Source organism: Coregonus clupeaformis, chromosome 37, assembly GCF_020615455.1.
Source record: "Coregonus clupeaformis isolate EN_2021a chromosome 37, ASM2061545v1, whole genome shotgun sequence".
Lineage (NCBI taxonomy): Eukaryota > Metazoa > Chordata > Actinopteri > Salmoniformes > Salmonidae > Coregonus > Coregonus clupeaformis.
Genome location: NC_059228.1, coordinates 2,233,179 through 2,257,881, shown reverse-complemented (window position 1 = coordinate 2,257,881; position 24,703 = coordinate 2,233,179). Strand labels below are relative to the sequence as shown.

The 24,703-nt window shown below is 44.2% G+C and overlaps 1 protein-coding gene and 1 non-coding gene across 2 annotated transcripts in view; both read right to left on the bottom strand.

Moving 5' to 3' along the window:
• The window catches only part of LOC121553304 (phospholipid phosphatase 4-like), a 154,534-nt gene that overhangs the window by 5,713 nt on the left and 124,118 nt on the right, over positions 1 to 24,703 (bottom strand). The window contains exons 4-6 of the mRNA XM_045211459.1: positions 13,004 to 13,067; positions 12,639 to 12,763; positions 4,354 to 4,524 (exon numbers count right to left, since the gene is read on the bottom strand). Of these exons, the coding sequence (XP_045067394.1) occupies positions 4,354 to 4,524; positions 12,639 to 12,763; positions 13,004 to 13,067 (360 nt within the window). The remainder of the gene's footprint in view (positions 1 to 4,353; positions 4,525 to 12,638; positions 12,764 to 13,003; positions 13,068 to 24,703) is intronic.
• Positions 205 to 258, bottom strand: LOC121553790. Its single transcript, XR_005997576.2, has one exon. It is a non-coding gene; the product is annotated as a U7 small nuclear RNA (small nuclear RNA).

Here is a 24,703-nt window from a genome sequence, read left to right as displayed (position 1 = left end):
TATACTGTAGTTTACTGTACTATTTACAGTAACTATAGTATAAATACTGTAGTAAATGGAAACTGTAGTATATACTATAGTAATTCATGTAGTGTTTTTGCGAAATGCAGTATACTTTAGTATTTACTGTAGTGTTTTTGCAGACTGTAGTATACTGTTGTATTTACTGTAGTTTTTTAAATGTATTATCTTTGACATAGAAGTGAAGGCTTTCTCCTTCAAGAAACCAACTGGAGAAATACTAAAAGAGCAAATTTACCATAACCCGTAGGTAGGACTGGGGTCTGAACAGATAGTTCAGCGCTTCAGCTCTTTTTCGATAACATGTAGGGAACACAATACCGTATATGGTCTATACTTGGCATGTAGGTTTCTAACTTATGGGTGGCACAAATTGCGATTGTCACGCCCTGACTCATGGGACTCTTGTATGTTGAGTCAGGGTGTGGAGTTCTATGTTGTATTTTCTATGTTTACGTTCTAGGTGTTGTAGTTCTATGTTTGGCCGGGTGTGATTCCCAATCAGAGACAGCTGTCGCTCGTTGTCTCTGATTGGGGATCATACTTAGGCAGCCTATTGGCAATCATTAGTTGTGGGATCTTGTTCCGTGTAGAGGCTTGTATTTAGCCTGAGGACTTCACGTTATGCTGTTTTGTTCGTGTGTTTATCTTTATAATAAACATGTATGCTTTTCACGCTGCGCCTTGGTCTGACCAGTCCTTCAACGAGCGTGACAGAAGATCCTACCAAAGACGGACCAAGCAGCGTGCCCAGGAGCAGCAGACACCCTGGACACAGGTAGTGGAGCAGAGATCATGGACTTGGGGGGAGATAAGAGAGGATCTGGCCAAGCAGATGGAGGCCCTGAAAGGGATGAGGGTGGAGAAGGACAGAGTAGCCGGTAGAGGACCCTGGGCGAAGGAGGAAGCCTAGGCAGGAGAGGAGAAACGCCGACCCAAGAGGACGCGGTCACGACGAAAGCCTGAGAATCAGCCCCAAGATAAAAAAAATTGGGGGCACACAGGGTGGTTGGCGGAGCCTGGGTTCAGAGCAGAGCCAACTCCCCGTACTCACGCTAGGAAGCGTGTGACCGTGCAGGCTCCGTGTTATGTGGAGCTACGCACTGTGTCGCCAGTGCGCCGGCACAGTCCAGTGCGTCCTGTGTTAGCACCACGCACGTGCCGTGCAAAAGTGGGCATCCAGCCAGGACGGGTTGTGCCAGCTCTCCGCTCCAGACCTCCATTCCGCCTCCACAGTCCGGTACGGCCGTGCTGATGTATATTCTTTAATAAATTAGAAGATAGAACTGGGTTAATCACGAACATTGAGTTAGAATTGTTTGTTACTGGGCTAGGGATTTTATTGGGGCATTTCACTGTGTGTGTGAGGGAGTAGAGGAAAACTGCCCTAGGGTCAAAGTGCTTGCTCTTACTTAAATCCATGGCTGCCTTTTGTCTCTCTCTTCAAACACAGTGAAGGGAGCGGCACCAGGGTTGAATAGAGTTTGGGCTAGACCTTTGTCTCTTTGGTATCTCCTTGATCGATTACAGCTTGAGCGGGTGAGGTACAGGGGAGCGGGTGATTGGTTGGAGTAATAGTTCAGCCGTCCTCAGGGACAAAGGAAGTTGGCAGAGCAATAAAAGAGCGGGAAAACTGAAGAGGACTATATAAGATGGAGAAAGACCTTAAGAAGGGGTGCTCCTCTGCAGACGAGTATCGGCTTTGTTGGAAACTTTAATAAAGTCATTTCTTGGTGCAACAAAAACTCTGTAAGACCTTTTTTGTAATAAAGTATGGTGGTTATTTTCCACAACAGTGCCTGCTCCCCGCACCAAGCCAGTGGTGCGTGTCTCCAGTCCGGCCCGGCCCGTTCCTGCTCCTCGCACCAAGCCGGTGGTGCGTGTTCCCAGTCAGGTACGGCCCATGCCTGCTCCCCGCACCAAGCCAGTGGTGCGTGTCGCCAGTCCGGCCCGGCCCGTTCCTGCTCCTCGCACCAGACCAGTGGTGCGTGTTCCCAGTCCGGCCCGGCCCGTTCCTGCTCCTCGCACCAAGCCAGTGGTGCGTGTTTCCAGTCAGGTACGGCCCGTGCCTGCTCCCTGCACGAAGCCAGTGGTGCGTGTCGCCAGTCTGGCCCGGCCCGTAAATGCTCCTCGCACCAGACCAGTGGTGCGTGTTCCCAGTCCGGTACGGCCCGTGCCTGCTCCCCACACCAAGCCAGTGGTGCGTGTCGCCAGTCCGGCCCGGCCAGTTCCTGCTCCTCGCACCAAGCCAGTGGTGCGTGTTCCTAGTCCGGTCCGGCCCGTACCTGCTCCTCGCACCAGACCGGTGGTGCGTGTGTCCAGTCCGGCACGGCCCGTGCCCTTTCCACCGGTGCCTGGTCCGGCACCGGTCAGCTGCTCCACTCCGGAGCCAGAGCTGTCCACTCCACCGGTGCCTGATCCAGCTCCGGTCAGCTGCTCCACTCCGGAGCCAGAGCAGTCCGCTCAACCGAGGTCCAGTCCAGCTCCGGTCAGCTGCTCCACTCCGGAGCTAGAGTAGCCGCTCCTCCGGGGTGCAGTCCAGCTCCGGTCAGCGGCTCCACTCCGGAGCCAGAGTAGTCCGCTCCACCGGTGCCTAGTCCATCTCCGGTCAGCGGATCCACTCCGGAACCAGAGCAGTCCGCTCCACCGGGGTCTAGTCCAGCTCCGGTCAGCGGCTCCAGTCCGGAGCCAGAGTAGCCACTCCTCCGGGGTGCAGTCCAGCTCCGGTCAGCGGCTCCACTCCGGAGCCAGAGCAGTCCGCTCCACCGGTGCCAAGTCCATCTCCGGTCAGCGGATCCACTCCGGAACCAGAGCAGTCCGCTCCACCGGGGTCTAGTCCAGCTCCGGTCAGCAGCTCCACTCCGGAGCCAGAGTAGTCCGCTCCACCGGTGCCCAGTCCAGCTCCGGTCAGCGGCTCCAGTCCAGATCCAGACATCAGCCCCTCTCCAGGTTCGGGGTCTGCCACACCAGGGTCCAGACAGGGATTGGTACATCGTGGGAGGAAGGAGAGGGGAAGCAGTGCGCCGAGGTCCAGACCAGACCAGGGGCGCAACGGGGAGGCAGAGAGAATGTGGTTGTCACGCCCGGAGCCGGATCCGCCTCAGAGGCAGGTTTGTGCGGTCGGTGTCCGCACCTTAGGGGTGGGTACTGTCACGCCCTGACTCATGGGACTCTTGTATGTTGAGTCAGGGTGTGGAGTTCTATGTTGTATTTTCTATGTTTACGTTCTAGGTGTTGTAGTTCTATGTTTGGCCGGGTGTGATTCCCAATCAGAGACAGCTGTCGCTCGTTGTCTCTGATTGGGGATCATACTTAGGCAGCCTATTGGCAATCATTAGTTGTGGGATCTTGTTCCGTATAGAGGCTTGTATTTGTGTTTAGCCTGAGGACTTCACTTTACGTTGTTTTGTTGTTTTTGTCCATGTGTTTATCTTTATAATAAACATGTATGCATTTCACGCTGCGCCTTGGTCTGACCCGTCCTTCAACGAGCGTGACAGCGATATGGGGAGGGGAATGGGCAGGGTATATGCAAATGAAATAACGTAGTAGTTACTATAGTTTAAAAAGTGTATTGTTTTTGCGGACTGTAGTGTTTTTGCGGACATTACTGTAGCATTTACTACAGTGCTTTTTTGAAGATAATAATGTAGTATTTACTATAGTATTCTACAGTATACTACAACATTCTATAATAAGTTCTACACATGATCGATAGATACTACCGTGTGAAGTATAGTATTCTATAGTATATTACAGTTTACTATAGTATACTGTAGTATTTTTTCATGTGGTCATAATGTGATGAAGATGGTTTTGGCTCCTAACTAAACCTACACAGGCTGACAGATGAAACAAACAGTCAGTCTGTATGTATCCTGCCAGAACTGGGGCCTTGAGTGCTGGCATAGATATAAATTATGTAAATGTAAATATACCAGGAAAACTGTGGGCCTTAGATACCGAGTTTATGTGTATTCTAGTAATCTTATGTAGGCCTACAATTTTAAGTACATTCATGGTGATTTTGGTTTTTTATGTCTTCTGTGTACATCGTGATGATAGGGTTGCAATTCCCCAGTTTTCCAGAAATCCTATTTGGAAGATTCCTGGAATTACGATCCGGGAATCCTTCAACTAGGATTAGTTGAAAACCAGGGAATTTGGGGATAGTTAAAGCAATGTTTCAAAATTAATTCCCCCATGTTGGATAATACAGTTGACTGAATTTAACAGCCTGTAAGTCACATGGTCAGAAAACTCCTGGACCTAAATGTCAAATCTGATGATTAATTTGGATGTGGCGTGACTGTGACAGAGACCGTGACGGACCTTGCCAGTGGTGTTTGTAGTCGCAGGTGCGGGACAGGGCGATCATCACAGCACTGTAGAGGGGCAGCAACATGGCACACAGACGCCAGCTGCGCCCGCGGCCCTGGTCCGTGAAGCAATGCAGCTTCCCAGCCAGGTAGAAGGAGGTGAAGCCCAAGCCAGAGAACGCAACTGAGGGATGGGGGGAGAGAGAGAGAGGGAGATGCGGAGAGTAAGGAACAAACAAAGAACAAACAGCAAAAACATATACATGATCAAATACAAATCTTAGAATGAACTATTAAAGACTACCAGAACCCACTGGATTCTCCAATTACATTGAATGAAATACAGGACATAATACAAACCCTCCAACCCAAAAAGGCCTGTGGTGTTAATGGTATCCTAAATGAAATGATAAAATATACAGACCACAAATTCCAATTGGCTATACTTAAACTTTTTAACACCATCCTTAGCTCTGGCATTTTCCCCAATATTTGGAACCAAGGTGTGACGAGTACTGAGGATACGAAGAGGCAGGACGCAGACGCAGGAATCAACGATGTAAAGGTTTACTTAACACTGAGCAAGAGAACAACAAAAAGCGAGTACACGACCAGACACTAACAATCACACACAACACAACACTGAACATTCCAGGGCTATATAGGGGTGGTGATGAGATGAGGTGCAGGTGCTCTGGAGGTGATCAGGGTGCGTTGGGTTTCCATTCCGGTGTTGCCGAGGTGGTGCGCTCAGACCGGTGGCTCAATAGACCGGCGAATCAGAGCGCCGGAGGGGAGCAACGGGAGGAGACGTGACACAAGGACTGATCACCCCAATCATTACCTTTAAATTGTTTAACTTGGTTCAAACGTTTCGGGTAGCCTTCCACAAGCTTCCACAGATGATGCAATCTAAATTGCACTCCACACTGCCCTTTCCCACCTGGACAAAAGGAACACCTACAGTTGAAGTCAGAAGTTTACATACACCTTAGGCAAATACATTTAAACTCAGTTTTTCACAATTCCTGACATTTAATCCTAGTAAACATTTCCTGTTTTAGGTCAGTTAGGATCACCACTTTATTTTAAGAATGTGAAATGTCAGAATAATAGTAGAGAGAATGATTTATTTCAGCTTTTATTTCATTCATCACATTCCCAGTGGGTCAGAAGTTGACATACACTCAATTAGTATTGTTTAACTTGGGTCAAACGTTTCGGGTAGCCTTCCACAAGCTTCCCACAAGAAATTGGCTGAATTTTGGCCCATTCCTCCTGACAAAGCTGGTGTAACTGAGTCAGGTTTGTAGGCCTCCTTGCTCGCACACGCTTTTTCAGTTCTGCCCACATATTTTCTATAGGATTGAGGTCAGGGCTTTGTGATGGCCACTCCAATACCTTGACTTTGTTGTCCTTAACCCTCCCGTTGTCCTAGGGTCAAAATGACCCGCCACTGTGTTAAACCAACTTTATATAATTTTTATATTTTTTGGATCATTTGTGAGAAGGAGGCAGTGATACTTTCTTTAAAGTCTCACTGCCTCCTTCTCACAAATGATCCCCAAAATATAAAAATTAAATAAAGTTGGTTCAACACAGTGGCGGGTCATTTTGACCCTAGGACAACGGGAGGGTTAAGCCATTTTGCCACAACTTTGGAAGCATGCTTGAGGTCATTGTCCATTTGGAAGACACATTTGCGACCAAGCTTTAACTTCCTGACTGATGTCTTGAGATGTTTCTTCAATATATCCACATAATTTTCCTTCCTCATGATGCCATCTATTTTGTGAAGTGCACCAGTCCCTCCTACAGCAAAGCACCCCCACCGCATGATGCTGCCACCCCCGTGCTTCACGGTTGGGATGGTGTTCTTCGGCTTGCAAGCAACCCTCTTTTTCCTCCAAACATAACAATGGTCATTATGGCCAAACAGTTCTATTTTTGTTTCATCAGACCAGAGGACATTTCTCCAAAAAGTACGATCTTTGTCCCCATGTGCAGTTGCAAACCGTAGTCTTGCTTTTTTATGGCTGTTTTGGAGCAGTGGCTTCTTCCTTGCTGAGCGGCCTTTCAGGTTATGCCGATATAGGACTCGTTTTACTGTGAATATAGATACTTTTGAACCTATTTCCTCCAGCATCTTAACAAGGTCCTTTGCTGTTGTTCTGGGATTGATTTGCACTTTTCGCACCAAAGTACGTTTATCTCTAGGAGACAGAACGCGTCTCCTTCCTGAGCGGTATGACGGCTGTGTGGTCCCATGGTGTTTATACTTGCGTACTATTGTTTGTACAGATGAACGTGGTACCTTCAGGCGTTTGGAAATTGCTCCCAAGGATGAACCAGACTTGTGGAGGTCTACAATTTGTTTTCCTAGGTCTTGGCTGATTTCTTTTGATTTTCCCATGATGTCAATTAAAGAGGCACTTAGTTTGAAGGTAGGCCTTGAAATACATCGACAGGTACACCTCCAATTGACTCAAATGATGTCAATTAGCCTATCAGAAGTTTCTAAAGCCATGACATCATTTTCTGGAATTTTCCAAGCTGTTTAAAGGCACAGTCAACTTAGTGTATGTAAACTTCTGACCCACTGGAATTGTGATACAGTGAATTATAAGTGAAATAATCTGTCTGTAAACAATTGTTGGAAAGATTACTTGTGTCATGCACAAAGTAGATTTCCTAACCGACTTGCCAAAACTATAATTTGTTAACAAGTAATTTGTGGAGTGGTTGAAAAACGTGTTTTAATGACTGCATCCTAAGTGTATCTAAACTTCCGACTTCAACTGTAGCTAGTTGCAGAAGGCAGCCAGTGAGTGGCCAAAATGCCGCGTGCATGGCATGATGAAGAGAAGAGGCGCAGGTAGCTTAGTGGTTAAACTGGAAGTCTTCCGACTAGCTTGGAAAGACAGTACCGTGCAGTACCGAAGAGCCCTCACTGCTGCTCGATCATCCTACTTTTCCAACTTAATCGAGGAAAATAAGAACAATCCAAAATTTCTTTTTGATACTGTTGCAAAGCTAACTAAAAAGCAGCATTCCCCAAGAGAGGATGGCTTTCACTTCAGCAGTAATAAATTCATGAACTTCTTTGAGGAAAAGATCATGACCATTAGAAAGCAAATTACGGACTCCTCTTTGAATCTGCGTATTCCTCCAGGGCTTAGCTGTCCTGGATCTGCACAGCTCTGCGAGGGCCTGGGATCGGGAGAGACACTTAAGTGTTTTAGTACTATATCTCTTGACACAATGATGAAAATAATCATGGCCTCTAAACCTTCAAGCTGCATACTGGATCCTATTCCTACTAAACTGCTGAAGGAGCTGCTTCCTGTGCTTGGCCCTCCTATGTTGAACATAATAAACAGCTCTCTATCCACCGGATGTGTACCAAACTCACTAAAAGTGGCAGTGATAAAGCCTCTCTTGAAAAAGCCAAACCTTGACCCGGAAAATATAAAAAACTATCGGCCTATATCGAATCTTCCATTCCTCTCAAAAATTTTAGAAAAAGCTGTTGCGCAGCAACTCACTGCCTTTCTGAAGACAAACAATGTATACGAAATGCTTCAGTCTGGTTTTAGACCCCATCATAGCACTGAGACTGCACTTGTGAAGGTGGTAAATGACCTTTTAATGGTGTCAGACCGAGGCTCTGCATCTGTCCTCGTGCTACTAGACCTTAGTGCTGCCTTTGACACTATCGATCACCACATTCTTTTGGAGAGACTGGAAACCCAAATTGGTCTACACGGACAAGTTCTGGCCTGGTTTAGATCTTACCTGTCGGAAAGATATCAGTTTGTCTCTGTGAATGGTCTGTCCTCCGACAAATCAACTGTACATTTCGGTGTTCCTCAAGGTTCCGTTTTAGGACCACTATTGTTTTTCACTATATATTTTACCTCTTGGGGATGTTATTCGAAAACATAATGTTAACTTTCACTGCTATGCGGATGACACACAGCTGTACATTTCAATGAAACATGGTGAAGCCCCAAAATTGCCCTCGCTAGAAGCCTGTGTTTCAGACATAAGGAAGTGGATGGCTGAAAACTTTCTACTTTTAAACTCGGACAAAACAGAGATGCTTGTTCTAGGTCCCAAGAAACAAAGAGATCTTCTGTTAAATCTGACAATTCATCTTGATGGTTGTAAAGTCGTCTCAAATAAAACTGTGAAGGACCTCAGGCGTTACTCTTGACCCTGATCTCTCTTTTGACGAACATATCAAGACTGTTTCAAGGACAGCTTTTTTTCCATCTACGTAACATTGCAAAAATCAGAAATCTTCTGTCCAAAAATGATGCAGAAAAATTAATCCATGCATTTGTTACTTCTAGGTTAGACTACTGCAATGCTCTACTTTCCGGCTACCCGGATAAAGCACTAAATAAACTTCAGTTAGTGCTAAATACGGCTGCTAGAATCCTGACTAGAACCAAGAAATTTGATCATATTACTCCAGTGCTAGCTTCCCTACACTGGCTTCCTGTTAAGGCAAGGGCTGATTTCAAGGTTTTACTGTTAACCTATAAAGCGTTACATGGGCTTGCTCCTACCTATCTTTCCGAGTTGGTCCTGCCGTACATACCAATACGTACGCTACGGTCACAAGAGCACGAGCCTCCTAATTGTCCCTAGAATTTCTAAGCAAACAGCGGGAGGCAGGGCTTTCTCCTATAGATCTCAATTTTTATGGAACAGTTTGCCTACCCATGTGAGAGACGCAGACTCGGTCTCAACCTTTAAGTCTTTACTGAAGACTTATCTCTTCAGTAGGTCATATGATTGAGTGTAGTCTGGCCCAGGAGTGTGAAGGTGAACGGAAAGGCTCTGGAGCAACGAACAGCCCTTGCTGTCTCTGCCAGGCCGGTTCCCCTCTCTCCACTGGGGTTCTCTGCCTCTAACCCTGTTACAGGGGCTGAGTCACTGGCTTGCTGGTGCTCTTTCATGCCGTCCCTAGGAGGGGTGCGTCACTTGAGTGGGTTGAGTTACTGACGTGATCTTCCTGTCTGGGTTGGCGCCCCCTTGGTTTGTGCTGTGGTGGAGACCTCTGTGGGCTATACTCGGCCTTGTCTCAGGATTGTAAGTTGGTGGTTGAGGATATCCCTCTGGTGGTGCGGGGGGCTGTGCTTTGGCAGAGTGGGTGGGGTTATATCCTTCCTGTTTGGCCCTGTCCGGTTTCTTCGGATGGGGCCACAGTGTCTCCGGACCGCTCCTGTCTCAGCCTCCAGTATTTATGCTGCAGTAGTTTATGTGTCGGGGGGCTGGGGTTAGTTGGTTATACCTGGAGTACTTCTCCTGTCTTATCCAGTGTCCTGTGTGAATTTAAGTATGCTCTCTCTAATTCTCTCGTTCTCTCTTTCTCTCTGAGAACCTGAGCCCTAGGACCATACGTCAGGACTACCGGGCATGCTGACACCTTGCTGTCCCCAGTCCGCCTGGCCTTGCTGCTATTCCAGTTTCAACTGTTCTGCCTGCGGTTACGAAACCCCTACCTGTCCCAGACCTGCTGTTTTCAACTCTTAATGATCGGCTATGAAAAGCCAACTGAGATTTATTCCTGATTATTATTTGACCATGCTTGTCACTTATGAACATTTTTGAACATCTTGGCATGGTTCTGTTATAATCTCCACCCGGCACAGCCAGAAGAGGACTGGCCACCCCTCATAGCCTGGTTCCTCTCTAGGTTTCTTCCTAGGTTTTGGCCTTTCTAGGGAGTTTTTCCTAGCCACCGTGCTTCTACACCTGCATTACTAGCTGTTTGGGGTTTTAGGCTGGGTTTCTGTAAAGCACTTCGAGATATTAGCTGATGTAAGAAGGGCTATATAAAATAAAATTGATTGATTGATTGAAGAGCGTTGTGCCAGTAACTGAAAGGTTGCTGGTTCTAATCCCCGAGCCGACTAGGTAAAAAATCTGTCGATGTGCCCTTGAGAAAGGCACTGAACCCTAATTGCCCTGTAAGTCGCTCTGGATAAGAGTGTCTGCTAAATGGCTAAAATGTAAATATTCAACTTTTCTCTAAAGGTATATTTTCAGCTGTTTTAATATTGGTAACTCATTTGTTAATGGTCAGTGAATTGCCACTTTAAAATAAGGTATAATTTTAGCAGCTCTACATGTGGGTAAATCATTTATAGATGATTTTTGAGTTCACTCAGAGCTTAGACATACTTATAGGCAGTATTGGGTACTCATCACTACATACATGAGAGAAGATGTAACACTTTGTTAAACATGTTCAGTCAATGAAGGGTGGGTATGAAGACGTTGTGAGAGGATACCTCCTCCACTGTTTCACCAACCAAAGATATTACGGTTACCATTTCCCACCAGAGCGTGCACCATATTTGGAATATCACAGAGAACTGGTAAGTGTGTTGATATAATGGTAAAGAGGTAATATGTTAGGAATTATGATTGAATAATTTCCTGGATGTAAATTTGGTCAGGGCATCAGGGTTTCAAAGGTGGGTCCAGACACATCATGAAAACCAACCTCTTCTGTTCCTGGGAAAGCCACAATGCATCACACCCAAAAGTGAGAAAACAACCATTGTTCAACAGTGCAACTATTGAAAATAAGGTTGCATGATGATAAATAAGGGTTAATCTTATAAGCATTTATAAGTGCATTAATAGATGGTTAATAACTGGAGTTAAATATTGGCTCACTATTTGGCAAACACTGACCAGTTATTGCACTATTTTGACCAATGCGATATATAACCGTTTATTAATGGTTAAATTATTAAATAATCGTTAATAACGTAATTATAACCCATTTATAAACCCTTTACAAATGGAATCTTATTGTGAAGGGTCCCACTTTAAATTACGTTCAGCTTATAAAGGCTTTATAAAGTCTTCATAATGCCTTCATAAGCACTATATAAATGTGTTACAAAGAATCTATAACCGTATGCCATGCTTTATAAAGGGTTCATAAATGTGGCATAACTGTGTGACATAACCCACTATGTCGAATATGAAATAAACATGTGCTTTATAAAGGGTGACATGTTGTGCTGAAGGAAGGCATACGCTCTAAAGTGATGTCATGTTAGTAACAATACACCTAATCTTGTTCCCAAACACTTCCACCCAAATGCGTGGAAGGTCTGGTGGACAAACGCAGCAAACTTGGCCTTCATTAGTTAGGGTTAGGTTTAAAATACAAGTTTAATAAGATCAATTGTGGAAATGGGCAGGGTTTAGCCATAATTATGACTTTTTGACTGTGCTACTTAGTAAGGTCACGCATATAGAATTCTATGGTTACTCCCACTAAGGCCAACTTTGAATGGCTAATATCCCAGGCTTATATGTGCTGTGTGTGCAATAGCCTCGGGACGACGTTACACCAAGACACACTTACCTTGATGAAAGCACCCATCCTAAATAAATTGAAAGTGGCTTTCTTCTGGAACCAAGTTACATGTTCCTAAGTACACAAACACCAACACAACAGAAAACGAGCCATACTACACAGTGCTGGGCCCAGTCAGGTCTTTGACACATTCACCCACTCCCCCGCTGAAAGATCAGCCACAACATGTTGGCACCATTGTAACAGGTTGGAATCAAGCCCTGGTCTCCAGCATGGGAACAGAAGAGTAATACCTGGTGTGGTAGCCTCAGGTTGGACTACTCCAAATCATCTTGGTTCTGACACACAGGGCTGTGAATAATGTAGCTTGTCCCTGAGCTGGCGGATGAATGGTTCTTGCCTCTCATCCTGCTGGAGGTCCTGCATGTTGGTTCCAAGTACAGTGCATTCGGAAAGTATTCAGAACCGCAACTAGACAGATTTTGTGTTTTGGGAAACAATCTCTTGTAATATCCCCATAATGTTCACACAATCTAAAGAAATGTGTTCTGGTAACGTTCTTGTAACATCATCCGCACAACTGGACAGTTTTGGTGTTTTGGGAACATATATTTTGTGATATCCCCACAATGTTCCCACCAGATTGTTCCCACAACCCAATGAAACATTCTGAGAACCTTTAAAGAACAGACGTAATGTGTTCTGGGAATGTTCTTGCAACGTCAGGCAAATGTTTATACAACGATTGTATAATCATCAGCACAACTGGACAGTTTTTGTGTTATGAGAACCTTTGCCGCCACCTAACAGCTGTTCAGGGAACTTTCACAGAACCAATTTTGGTTTGCTGGGATAAAGATTAGGGATTCTGTGCCTTGCCTGGCTCAAACTGATCCCTAAAACATAATGATCAACAGTGTTGTGGCTGCTGACTGACTGATACTCACAAGAGGAGTGGCTGCTGGGGAAACTCTTGCGTCCCTCTGACACCAGGTCTGGTTCTCCGGTGCACAGCATCTTAACATTCAGCTTTCCATCTGGGAAACAGCGCTGGAAGTAATCTGGCCTGGGTCTGCAGAGAAGGGGAAGAAGACATTTCAATCAATCGCTCTCTTAAAAGGGTTTCTTTATTGCTTATGCCACCTAAAGTTAACTTAAGGTACATGTCAAAGGCATTTTGTTAATTATTTAAATGCCACACTGCATAACTGAATGGTGAATGCCAATTTAGATAAGATACTCTTTGATATATAATTCAACCTTCCCCAAACAGAGTTTGAGTCTAGTTGATGTATTGCAATTATGTATTTACCTGCCAACTATCAACTTGATAGTGTTTGTGAAGACTCCATTCAAGGCCAGAGCCAGTGAGACAGCTGCAGGACAGAGAAACAACCAGAGACAGAAACAGGTTTTACAGAGACAGAGTAAAACACAACACAGCACAATGATTGAGCAGACTGGGGGTGACACAGCACTTACAACCTCAACAATAAACCTGAGTCAGAGGGCAAGGATGTACAGTATATATTACAGATGAATGATAGTCTATGGGGAGTCAGTTGCGTGTCAAGTTTTTAGCTCCATTGTACTGTTTTCCTTTGCCACTCTGATTGAGATTCTATCCTGCCTTTAATGTAGTAATAAAACAGAACATTAACGGGACTCTGGGGCCCGGAGACAGCAGAGGTGACTGGAAGGATAGCAATCTACTGTAGTAGTTCACCATAGTTGAGACTGCTTCTCATCATTTTTTTCACAATTTACTGTAACAAGAAAGCAGAGCAGAGTTCATAAAGCAAGATCCGCACATGAATTTGAAATATGTATATTATTTGTTTAGCAGGGACAGTACACAATAATCCAAAACTTGGACAATACTCAGGTATATTAGTGCCAGATTTAGCTAAACAGCTCATTTTTATCCTTAGTCCTTGAGACACTCCCATTGGATCCTCTCCAAGCTGTAAAGCTATGCTGCTGCTAAATTCTTAGGTCATATTTGTGTCTAAAGCTCACATGGCGTGTAGCATCAAATGTATTCTCTAAATTGGATCAAACTGAGACTGAATAGTAAAAGAAGGAGAAATTACCAAATTAAGAGTTTTCCCTGCAATGTTCTCTTTAGATAATTGTACCCTGCAAACATCTATCAAAAGCAGATAATAAGGTGGACAAAGTACAGAAAAACAATACACTAGGTTGCAGTGGTGCAGTAGAAAGATTGAACCAAGAGAACACCATGTGAGTTTTAGATACAAATATGACCTAAAAATGTTGCAGCAGCATGGCTTTACAGCTTGGAGAGGATCCAATGGCAGTGTCTCAAGGACTAAGGATAAAAATGAGCTGTTTAGCTAAATCTGTCACTATTATACCTGAGTATTGTCCAAGTTTTGGATTATTGTGTACTGTCCCTGCTAAACAAATAATATACATATTTCAAATTCATGTGCGGATCTTGCTTTATGAACTCAAGTGCTCTGCTTTCTTGGACTCCCGAGTGGCGCAGTGGTCTAAGGCATTGCATTGCAGTGCTAGCTGTGCCACTAGAGATCCTGGTTTGAAACCAGGCTCTGTCGTAGCTGGCCGTGACCGGGAGACGCATGGGGCGGCGCACAATTGGCCCAGGGTAGGGGAGGGAATGGCCAGCAGGGATGTATCTCAGTTGGTAGAGCATGGCGTTTGCAATGCCAGGGTTGTGGGTTTGATTCCCACGGGGGGCTAGTATGATTATTTTTTATATATATATATTTTTTTATAATGTATGCACTCACTAACTGTAAGTCGCTCTGGATAAGAGCGTCTGCTAAATGACTAAAATGTAATGTAAATGTAGAACACCCTTACACTTCCTTAGTTGTTTTCTGTTGCTTAAAACATATAATTAATTATGCAGGAGCTAATCAGAGTTTCACAGTTCCGTAGCTCTGGCTTAGAAAAAAATACCTTGTCTAACATGGTTGACACAAAGCAAATTATCCAGTGTTAAATCAACACTAACCACGTTTCCATCAATGGAGGCTCCAATTGAGGATCATTACAAAAAAAAAGTTAATATTTCTAGATAAAACTGTGCTAAATATATTAACGTAACCAAATAACTGATTAAAACACACTGTTTTGCAACAAAGGTCTACAGTAGCCTCAACAGCACTCTCTGGGTTAGCACCATGGTGTAGCCGGAGGACAGCTATTTTCCGTTCTCCTCTGGGTACATTGACTTCAATACAAAACCTAAGAGGCTCATGGTTCTCACCCCCTTCCACAGTCTTCCACAGTAATTATGACAACTAGGTTGGACGTCCTCCAACCTATCAGGGCTCTTGCTGCATGAACTGACAGATTGTCCACCAAATCAAAGGTTTAGAGAATGAATCTAGTACTGAAAGAATAAGCTACAGCTAGCTAGCACTGCAATGCAGAAAATGTGGTGAGTAGGTAACCCAAAGAGAGAGAAAGACAATAGTTGAACAGTTTTGACCAAATTAATTTCTTCAAAAATTAAGGAGAATCAGCAGAGAAAGAGAGAGAGAGAGATAGATAGCTATGTTGCATTGTATTTATTTCACTTTCACTTACTTAGCTAGCTAATGCAGCTAGCTAATTTAGCCCACTCAAACACCTGCCTCAAACAGAGAGGAATTATATTTAGCTAGCTAGCTAAGGCTATCCAACACTGGAACTATTCCAAGTCAAAGTAAGCTTTCGGTTGTATTACTGTATTGCCACCAGGGCCTGCCGGTGTAACTGCTAAACTGCTTGCTTACGCTGTACTGCGTGATTGTAGCTGGTTTACTAACGCGTTAGTTCTAGTAGCTATATTGACTATGACGTTAGCTAATATGGTGATATTGACAACGATGTAGGCTGTGTGTAGCGGTTAGCAGTTATGGTATGAAGGTTTGGCTTGGAAAGGTTTTTTCGCCTGGTCACAGACAGCTGTTGTGTTGTGCACTGAAGTCCACAAGCAAAGGAAAAGGTGAGAGGAGGAGAGCACGTAGATGCAAGAAAGAATTATACAATGAGCAAAGTGATGATGCTGTTTGTATGTGTCTGCTATGAAAGTGAACTGTGTGTGTGTGATCAGGGGTGTATTAATTCCGCTGATTCTGTTGAAAAACATTTCTCAAACGGAAGCAAACAGAATGAAACGGGGATGAACCTACCTGAATATGTCCAATAGAAACTCTTGTTTGCAACTGTTTGGACTAATGATTACACCCTAGATCAGCTATATGCAGGCAAGAGTGTGCAAGGCGGTATTGAATGTGTCACTGTCTGTCACCTTGATTACTCCAATTTGTCTCTCGACCTGTGCACCTACGCACCTACGTTGTAGCAAATTTGAGTATCATGTAGTAGCCTAAACCTATCAATGTTAAATTGAGTTGGGTGAATGAAATATGAATGACAGTCATCCAATACGCATGGCTGAGCTCTTTAATCACCACTTCATTAAGTCAGGATTCCTATTTGACTCAGCCATGCCTCCTTGCCTGTCCAACATTTCCTCATCTTCCAGCCCTTCTAATGCGACTAGCCCCGATGCTCCTCACTCTTTTTCCCCTGCCCCGCTACAAAGTTTCTCCCTGTAGGTGGTCACTGAAGTTTAGATCCTTTCTTCTTTAAGGTTGCAGCCCCTATCATCGCCGAGCCTATCTCTCACCTTTTTCACCTGTCTCTCCTCTCTGGGGAAGTTCCCATTGCTTGGAAGGCAGCCACGGTGCATCCTTTATTTAAAGGGGGAGATCAAGCTGATCCTAACTGTTATAGGCCATTTTCTATTTTGCCCTGTTTAGCAAAAGTGTTAGAAAAACGTGTCAATAATCAACTGTCTATAGTATTCTCTCTGGTATGCTATCTGGTTTCCGCTCAGGTTATGGATGTGTCACTGCAACCTTAAAGGTCCTATTTATGTCACCATTTCCCTTGATTCTAAGCAATGTTGTGCTGCTATTTTTATTGACTTGGCCAAAGCTTTTGATACGGTAGACCATTCCATTTGTCACGAACGTTGAGAGACAGGTCAGACCAAGGTGCAGCGTGAAAAGCGTACATGTTTATTAACTCAATAAACATAAAACAAAACAAAAAACAACGTAACGTGAAGTCCTCAGGCTATACACATACAAGCCTAAATAGAACAAGATCCCACAACTAAGGTAGGCAACCAGGCTACTTAAGTATGATCCCCAATCAGAGACAACGAGCGACAGCTGCCTCTGACTGGTCTGGTGCGAGGAGCAGGCATGGGCCGTGCCGGACTGGAGACACGCACCACTGGTTTGGTGCGAGGAGCAGGCACCGGCTGTGCCGGACTGGATACACGCACCACTGGTCTGGTGCGAGGAGCAGGTATGGGGCGTACCGGGCTGGTGACACGCACCACTGGTTTGGTGCGAGGAGCTGGCACAGGCCGTACCGGGCTCTGGAGGCGCACTGGAGGTCTGGAGCTTAGAGCTGGCACAACCCGTCCTGGCTGGATGCCCACTTTCGCACGGCATGTGCGGGGTGCTGGCACAGGATGCACTGGGCTGTGAACGCGCACTGGCGACACAGTGCGTATCTCCGCATACCTAGGTACCTCAATGAACACACGCTCCTTTTGTTACCTGACCCGCTCTTCTCTCTGTGCCTCCACTACTTCCTTCTCCCTTTGAGCCGCCCGTGGCGCCTCCTTCTGAACGGATAACTCCTGCTCCCTCTGAGCTAACAGCCCCCGTAATGTGGTGGCCTCTTCTCTCAGACTTCTCCAGTCCTTCTCTTTCTCTCGCCAATCCTCCTCCAGTGAGGACTCCTCCGGGAGCCCCCACGAGTTAGGGAACAGAACCTCATCGTCGTCGTCATCCTCCGACTCCTCCGTGTAAAACTGTTCCCATTCCTGTTCCCATGGTCGTAGGGACTCCAACTGGAACCCCACCGAGTGCAGTGGTCGGGGCTCTTCTCTCTCGATCCCCGACCACCCTTCTAGCCCCCCCCAAAAAAAATATTGGGGTTGCCTCTCGGGCTTCCTCAGCAGTTGGTCCCGTTGGCGTTGGTCCTCTCTTGCCAGGGTCTGTACCTTCGCCCAAGGTCTCTTTCCACCATTTGCCCACCTGTGACAAAGCTATTCGTTCCTCCTCGGCACGCTGCTTGGTCCTTTTGTGGTGGGATCTTCTGTCACGAACGTTGAGAGACGGGTCAGACCAAGGTGCAGCGTGAAAAGCGTACATGTTTATTAACTCAATAAACATAAAACAAAACAAGAAACAACGTAACGTGAAGTCCTCAGGCTATACACATACAAGCCTAAACGGAACAAGATCCCACAACTAAGGTAGGCAACCAGGCTACTTAAGTATGATCCCCAATCAGAGACAACGAGCGACAGCTGCCTCTGATTGGGAATCAACCTAGATCTGCAACATAGAAATAGACTAACATAGATCTCAAATAGACATTCACACCCTGACTCAACAAACAAGAGATCCATAGGTCAGGGCGTGACACCATTCTTGTGGGCCGGCTAAGGAGTATTGGTGTCTCTGAGGGGACTTTGGCATAGTTTGCTAACTACCTCTCTCAAAGAGTGCAGTGTATAAAGTCAGAACATCTGCTGTCTCAGCCACTGCCTGTCACCAAGGGAGTACCCCAAGGCTCGATCCTAGGCCCCTCTTCTCAATTTACATCAACAACATAGCTCAAGCAGTAGGAAGCTCTCTCATCCATGTATATGCAGATGATACAGTCTTATACTCAGCTGGCCCCTCCCCGGATTTTGTGTTAAACGCTCTACAACAAAGCTTTCTTAGTGCCCAACAGGCTTTCTCTGCCCTGAACCTTGTTCTGAACACATCCAAAACAAAGGTCATGTTGTTCGGTAAGAAGAATGCCCTTCTCCCCGCCGGTGTGATTACTACCTCTGAGGGTTTAGAGCTTGAGGTAGTCACCTCATACAAGTATGGCTAGATGGTACACTGTCCTTCTCTCAGCACATATCCAAGCTGCAGGCTAAGGTTAAATCTAGACTTGATTTCCTCTATTGTAATTGCTCCTCTTTCACCCCAGCTGTCAAACAAACCCTGATTCAGATGACCATCCTACCCATGCTAGGTTATGGAGATGTAATTTATAGATCGGCAGGTAAGGGTGCTCTTGACCGGCTAGATGTTCTTTACCATTCGGCCATCAGATTTGCCACCAATGCTCCTTATCAAATCAAATCTAATTTTATTTGCCACATGTGCCGAATACAACAGGTGTAGACATTACCGTGAAATTTGTACTTACAGCCCTTAACCAAAAATTCATTTTTTCAGGGGGGTACTGGTGCAGAGTTAATGTGCGGTGGCACCGGCTAGTTGAGGTAGTTGAGGTAATATGTACATGTGAGTAGAGTTAAAGTGACTATGCATAAATAATTAACAGAGTAGCAGCAGCGTAAAAAGATGGGGTGGGGGTGCAAATAGTCCGGGTAGCCATGATTAGCTGTTCAGGAGTCTTATGGCTTGGGGGTAGAAGCTGTTGAGAAGCCTTTTGGCGCTCCGGTACCGCTTGCCGTGCGGTAGCAGAGAGAACAGTCTATGACTAGGGTGGCTGGAGTCTTTGACAATTTTGAAGGCCTTCCTCTGACACCGCCTGGTATAGAGGCCCTGGATGGCAGGAAGCTTGGCCCCAGTGATGTACTGGGCCGTACGCACTACCCTCTGTAGTGCCTTGCGGTCGGAGGCCGAGCAGTTGCCATACCAGGCGGTGATGCAACCAGTCAGGATGCTCTCGATGGTGTAGCTGTAGAACTTTTTGAGGATCTGAGGACCCATGCCAAATCTTTTCAGTCTCCTGAGGGGGAATAGGCTTTGTCGTGCCCTCTTCACAACTGTCTTGGTGTGTTTGGCCCATGATAGTTTGTTGGTGATGTGGACAACAAGGAACTTGAAGCTCTCAACCTGTTCCACTACAGCCCCGTCGATGAGAATGGGGGCGTGCTCAGTCCTCTTTTTTTTCCTGTAGTCCACAATCATCTCCTTTGTCTTGCTCACGTTGAGGGAGCGGTTGTTATCCTTGCACCACACGGCCAGGTCTCTGACCTCCTCCCTATAGGCTGTCTCATCGTTGTCGGTGATCAGGCCTACCACTGTTGTGTCGTCGGCAAACTTAATGATGGTGTTGGAGTCGTGCCTGGCCATGCAGTCATGGGTGAACAGGGAGTACAGGAGGGGACTGAGCACGCACCCCTGAGGGGCCCCCGTGTTGAGGATCAGCGTGGCAGATGTGTTGTTGTCTTAGGTCTCTCTTTCTGGACTGTTGTGGTGTCTCTCTTGTCGTGATGTGTGTTTTGTCCGTTCTTTTTATTTTTAAACCCAGCCCCCGTCCCCGCAAGAGGCCTTTTGCTTTTTGGTAGGCCGTCATTGTAAATAAGAATTTGTTCTTAACCGTCTTACTAGTTAAAGGTTAAATAAAATAAAAAATAAAAAATAATAGAAATAAGACCATGGTCATAAAAAATAATTGGCACCGATCGCCACTGGTTTCCATCTACAGTTTTTGTGTGAGTAAATTCATACAGTATAAAAAAAAACAGCTGTGATGGAAACAGGAAGTTTCGGTACAATTTTGAATATGCCGACAGATAATTTGTTCGTTCGACATGGTGGGATCTTTTTGTGTCAGTAAAATTAAAACGCCTTTATGTGCAAATATTCATATAATAACCATCATATCGATGTAAACTTGGAGTCACGCTGTGATATGGAGTGTGTTCCTCCCACTACTACTCGGGAAACCATGCAGTTTATTAGGCTTCAAATTAAATAAGTTATGAACTTCACAGGGTGGTGACTGTGCACGGTGATGATCTTGATTCTCCTTTCCAATAAATATTGAGGGTCTTATTCTGGTGACATGATGAATGCTGCTTTACTGCCTTTTGACAAATAAAAATATTCTTGCTCTTATCCATAATAATCTCATTTTGTAGACTACCCTACCCGCACAGCCTACCAGCACTGTATCTGTGAGCTGTTGGCTAGAGCGCACACACTGTACCAAGAACAGAGTAGGCACTATGCTTTTTAACCTTTTAATGCGTGAGTTCCAAATATCTATAATGGTCCCCCCAGCATGATTTTTTTTCTAAGTGTGATGTCAGAATGTGCTCACTTTTCCAAAATGGTATTGTTACTCAACAGGACAGTTAACCCGCGCTGCCCTCAAACCAATCTATAGGCTATATTTCAACTTGTCCATTTTTTTAGTATTTTCTAACAAGTTTTATTTTCTAACAACAGTTTGAATTGTGGTGTATTACGCATCCTCATTAATTGGCCAAGGAGCAGGACCATATTGAATAGCTACCTCTGTATTCCTATGGTTCTCATTCAAACTCATGTTACTTTATGCACATTTAAAATGGTTATACAGTGAGCTCCGTTGAAATGTTCAGTCTGACCCTACTTATTTTGGTTGTAGAAAGCATTTTGATACTATATATACTTTTTGATTTTTGTTGTTGTTGTTTTGGCTCTGTACTCCAGCACATTGGATTTAATTTTTTTGTATTTTTACATCGGATAAGAAAATAGAGACTCAGAGCTACAAAATTGTATATCATACACTGCAGTTGAGGAAGAATGGGAATTACAATGTTTCTACACAGGAACAAGCAACTTAATGTAAAGTGAAACACATTGTAATGCTCAAGTAATTACTATGTAGTTACTATGTGACAACGATGGCAGACACCAAGTATAGGACTTTAAGTTATGATGAATGGGAATCCATCTGGTTACAGCACCTTAAAGTCTAATTACTATGTACTTTCAATATTTTTAAATATTTCGCAGGGTATATCAAAAGTTTAGTTGTTACAATGTCGTTGTAAAGAAAAGTATTGTAAATACAATGTTTCTACGCAAGAACAAGCAATTTACTGTAAATTCTGTGATTATCTTTTGTGGAACGTGTACATACTGCTCTCTCTACTGCACATCTGGAGCAAGCGTCAACCACTCACAATATTTTGTTTATTATTGTTTAGAATTTACAGCCAGAACATGCTGTATCCTTAACATAAATGTGTGCAAAATCACGTTTATAGGGGATATGGAGCAGTTCCATGCGCCTCATTTCAGAAAACAGACTAACACATTTTTTAAAATCATTTGAATTTTTTTTACAGCGGGAACACACTGTATCTTACTCTTAATTTCTCTCGCTCACCTCTGCATATTGGTTGAGTGTCTCTTTAGAGCTGTCAAACGCTGGCTGTGAACGATGGAACTCCGGGGCCACTAGCATGATCTCTGCCAGAGGGGTACTCATCGCCACAGTGTTGTGATCCACACCGACACTGTGGAAAGCAGTGGATATGCTTCCCTTCTTTTTTATGTAGGTCACCAGGACCTTCTTGTACCTTTTTGCTATGTCATCCAGGGTTTTGGCTGTTAACATATACAACATAAAGCAATTTATTAATGTGCTTGCTGAAATCTGAACACACAATAGCATTTATTCTAAACATACATATTTAGATCTTTCCTTCTGCCATAACTCAAATAAAGCTTAAGCTAGAAAACCAAATCAACTTCAGCATGTACAGAATGATTGAGGATGTTTAATTAGAAAACATGATAACACTTATCCTTAAGTTCATGTTATATAGTAACTACATAGTAATGCTCTTAGTAACAACAATGTAGGTAAATAGTAATTGCAATGTAAGTTATTACAGGACGCCTCCCCCTGAGTCCTCCATCCTCCATACCTTGTTCCACCTGTGTAATAACCTATGGCTCTAAACAATCTTACCATGTAATTACACAGTTGCAATTCCAATGAAACTAAAATGTTGTTAATAACATAAATACTATCTGGTGACTAAAACTAAGTAGTTACTATTATTACTTGTTCATTTTATACTTTAAGCTATATCAAATATGCCAAATGGCTTTTACCAGGGGGCTTTTGGGGGCAAAATTATCAGAGTGTAGAGTAACCTTAAATAAGGTGTTGGAAAACCGAATGGTAGTAGTAATGTAAATTGGCAGCTTGCTCCACTCTTGCGCAGGCGCAAAACAAGATGTTCAAATTATGTGATAATTCAACGTTGGGGCTGTGTGAACACCGTGTTTATATAATGATTTTGTGCTTAACTCCTGTCTGCTCTATCCTATGCGGGGTGAGGAGCAGTCAGCCAACCGTCCGGTTGGTGCATTTTAGCCTTAAAGTGACAACTGCCTATGTGCATTATGCCTTAAACTTGTCCTTAAAGACAAGGTTCCACGCTAAAATATCCACAAAAGTAGTTGAAATGCACTTTGTTTGATTCTAGCTGTTGCTATCGACAGGCTGGGACCGAGAACGAGATGGTCCCACAAAAGTCACATGAAATCCTCCGATTGCCAAGACAAATTCAATTCTAAATTTTAACTACATTAATATCTTACTATTTATTTACCTTTGTTGTCCTTGGTCAACGTTGACTGTCACTGCGCTTTTGTCCTCGATGTCGTTTAGCAACATGAGAACAAGTTAATGTGTTATTTTTGTTGAGTAACATTACTACAATTTCCTGCACGTGGGTATTTCACTACAATTTCTACAATTTCCAGCTGGATACAAATTTAAACTCTTAAAGTGCATGCCCAAATGCAATACTGTTTTTACCTGACCCAAGGATTTTGAATTGAACATGGCTCGTGTGCTAAGTGAAATATTGTTGGCAAAAAACATCAGAAAAACAAAAAATAAGGTCATCAAATACCTCCAGAAGAAAGGCCTGCTCAAGAAAATCTGGCATGCGTTCAAAGATGGATACATATGGTAAGTTAATGTTACAACTGGCCTAGAGAACTTTGGGAAATTTTGAAATGAGGAGTACTGTACTGTAAGAAATGTTTGAATATGTAAATGTACAGTGAATCAAACTTTCATCTTGAGCTGGTATGTAGCCTAGTTAGCTAGTCTCATGGGTTCTAGGCATGAACACTGCCAGGCCGGGCTGACATTGACTGGAATGGAATGTTGCTATGAACGTGCATTGAAGAGAATAATCTAAGCTTTCCAGTGGCCAGTGTCCTTCATAATTGTGTATGTGCTGCTCGATTTCCAGTCTTTCTACAAGGGCTCACACTCTGTTTCCAGGCTGCATTCCAGATACGGACGCTCTGGACTGCAAGCCCATGTAGAGCGAGTGAAGAGTTTAGTTTAAACCCTTCTGGTTTACCTTTGGCCTGCAGCCTACCACTCAAGATGTTTCATGTCTGTCTGGAAATCTTTTGTTCTCCTATTTCCAATAATGTCGATGTATTCCTACTGCTACTCAATAAGTTCATTGATAATCACAGTAGAATGGAATTGAATGTAATAGAATTACTTAGCCTACGTTCCATTTCAATTATCACTTAGTTTCGGTCTCTAAAACACGCACCTGTGTCTTAGTTAAATGTGCATGTTTCCTTGCAGGATTTGTCGAAACAAGAGGAGGCATCATCAGACTCCCTGCTTCATCCGGAAGGATAAGTCATACTCGGGTTCCACTTACAGATTGGGTAACATTTCTTCATCAGTAGGTTAATGAATTTGACACACTAAGAACGTTTTGGATAATTACATTTTTAGAAAGTGGTTCACAATCAGGGGCTGCATTACCCAAAAGGGCTTCCAAAAATCCCTAACACTTGTTTTGTTTTGTTTTTATAGTGCATGCTTCATTGATGATTAAATAGTTGGGCTAGTGGTAGACCTGCCAAGGTCAGAAAATACATGATTTTGACCACTTTGTTTGTTAGTGTAGCTCAGCTGGTAGAGCACGGCGCTTGTAACGCCAAGGTAGTGGGTTCGATCCCCGGGACCACCCATACACAAAAATGTATGCACGCATGACTGTAAGTCGCTTTGGATAAAAGCGTCTGCTAAATGGCATATTATATTATTAATAGCTGTCACCCACAGAAAGTCCATGCTCTTTCAGCCCCCAATAAAATTAAGCATAGCAACCATACACAAGGTACTGGTGAGTGTGGGGCTCTCT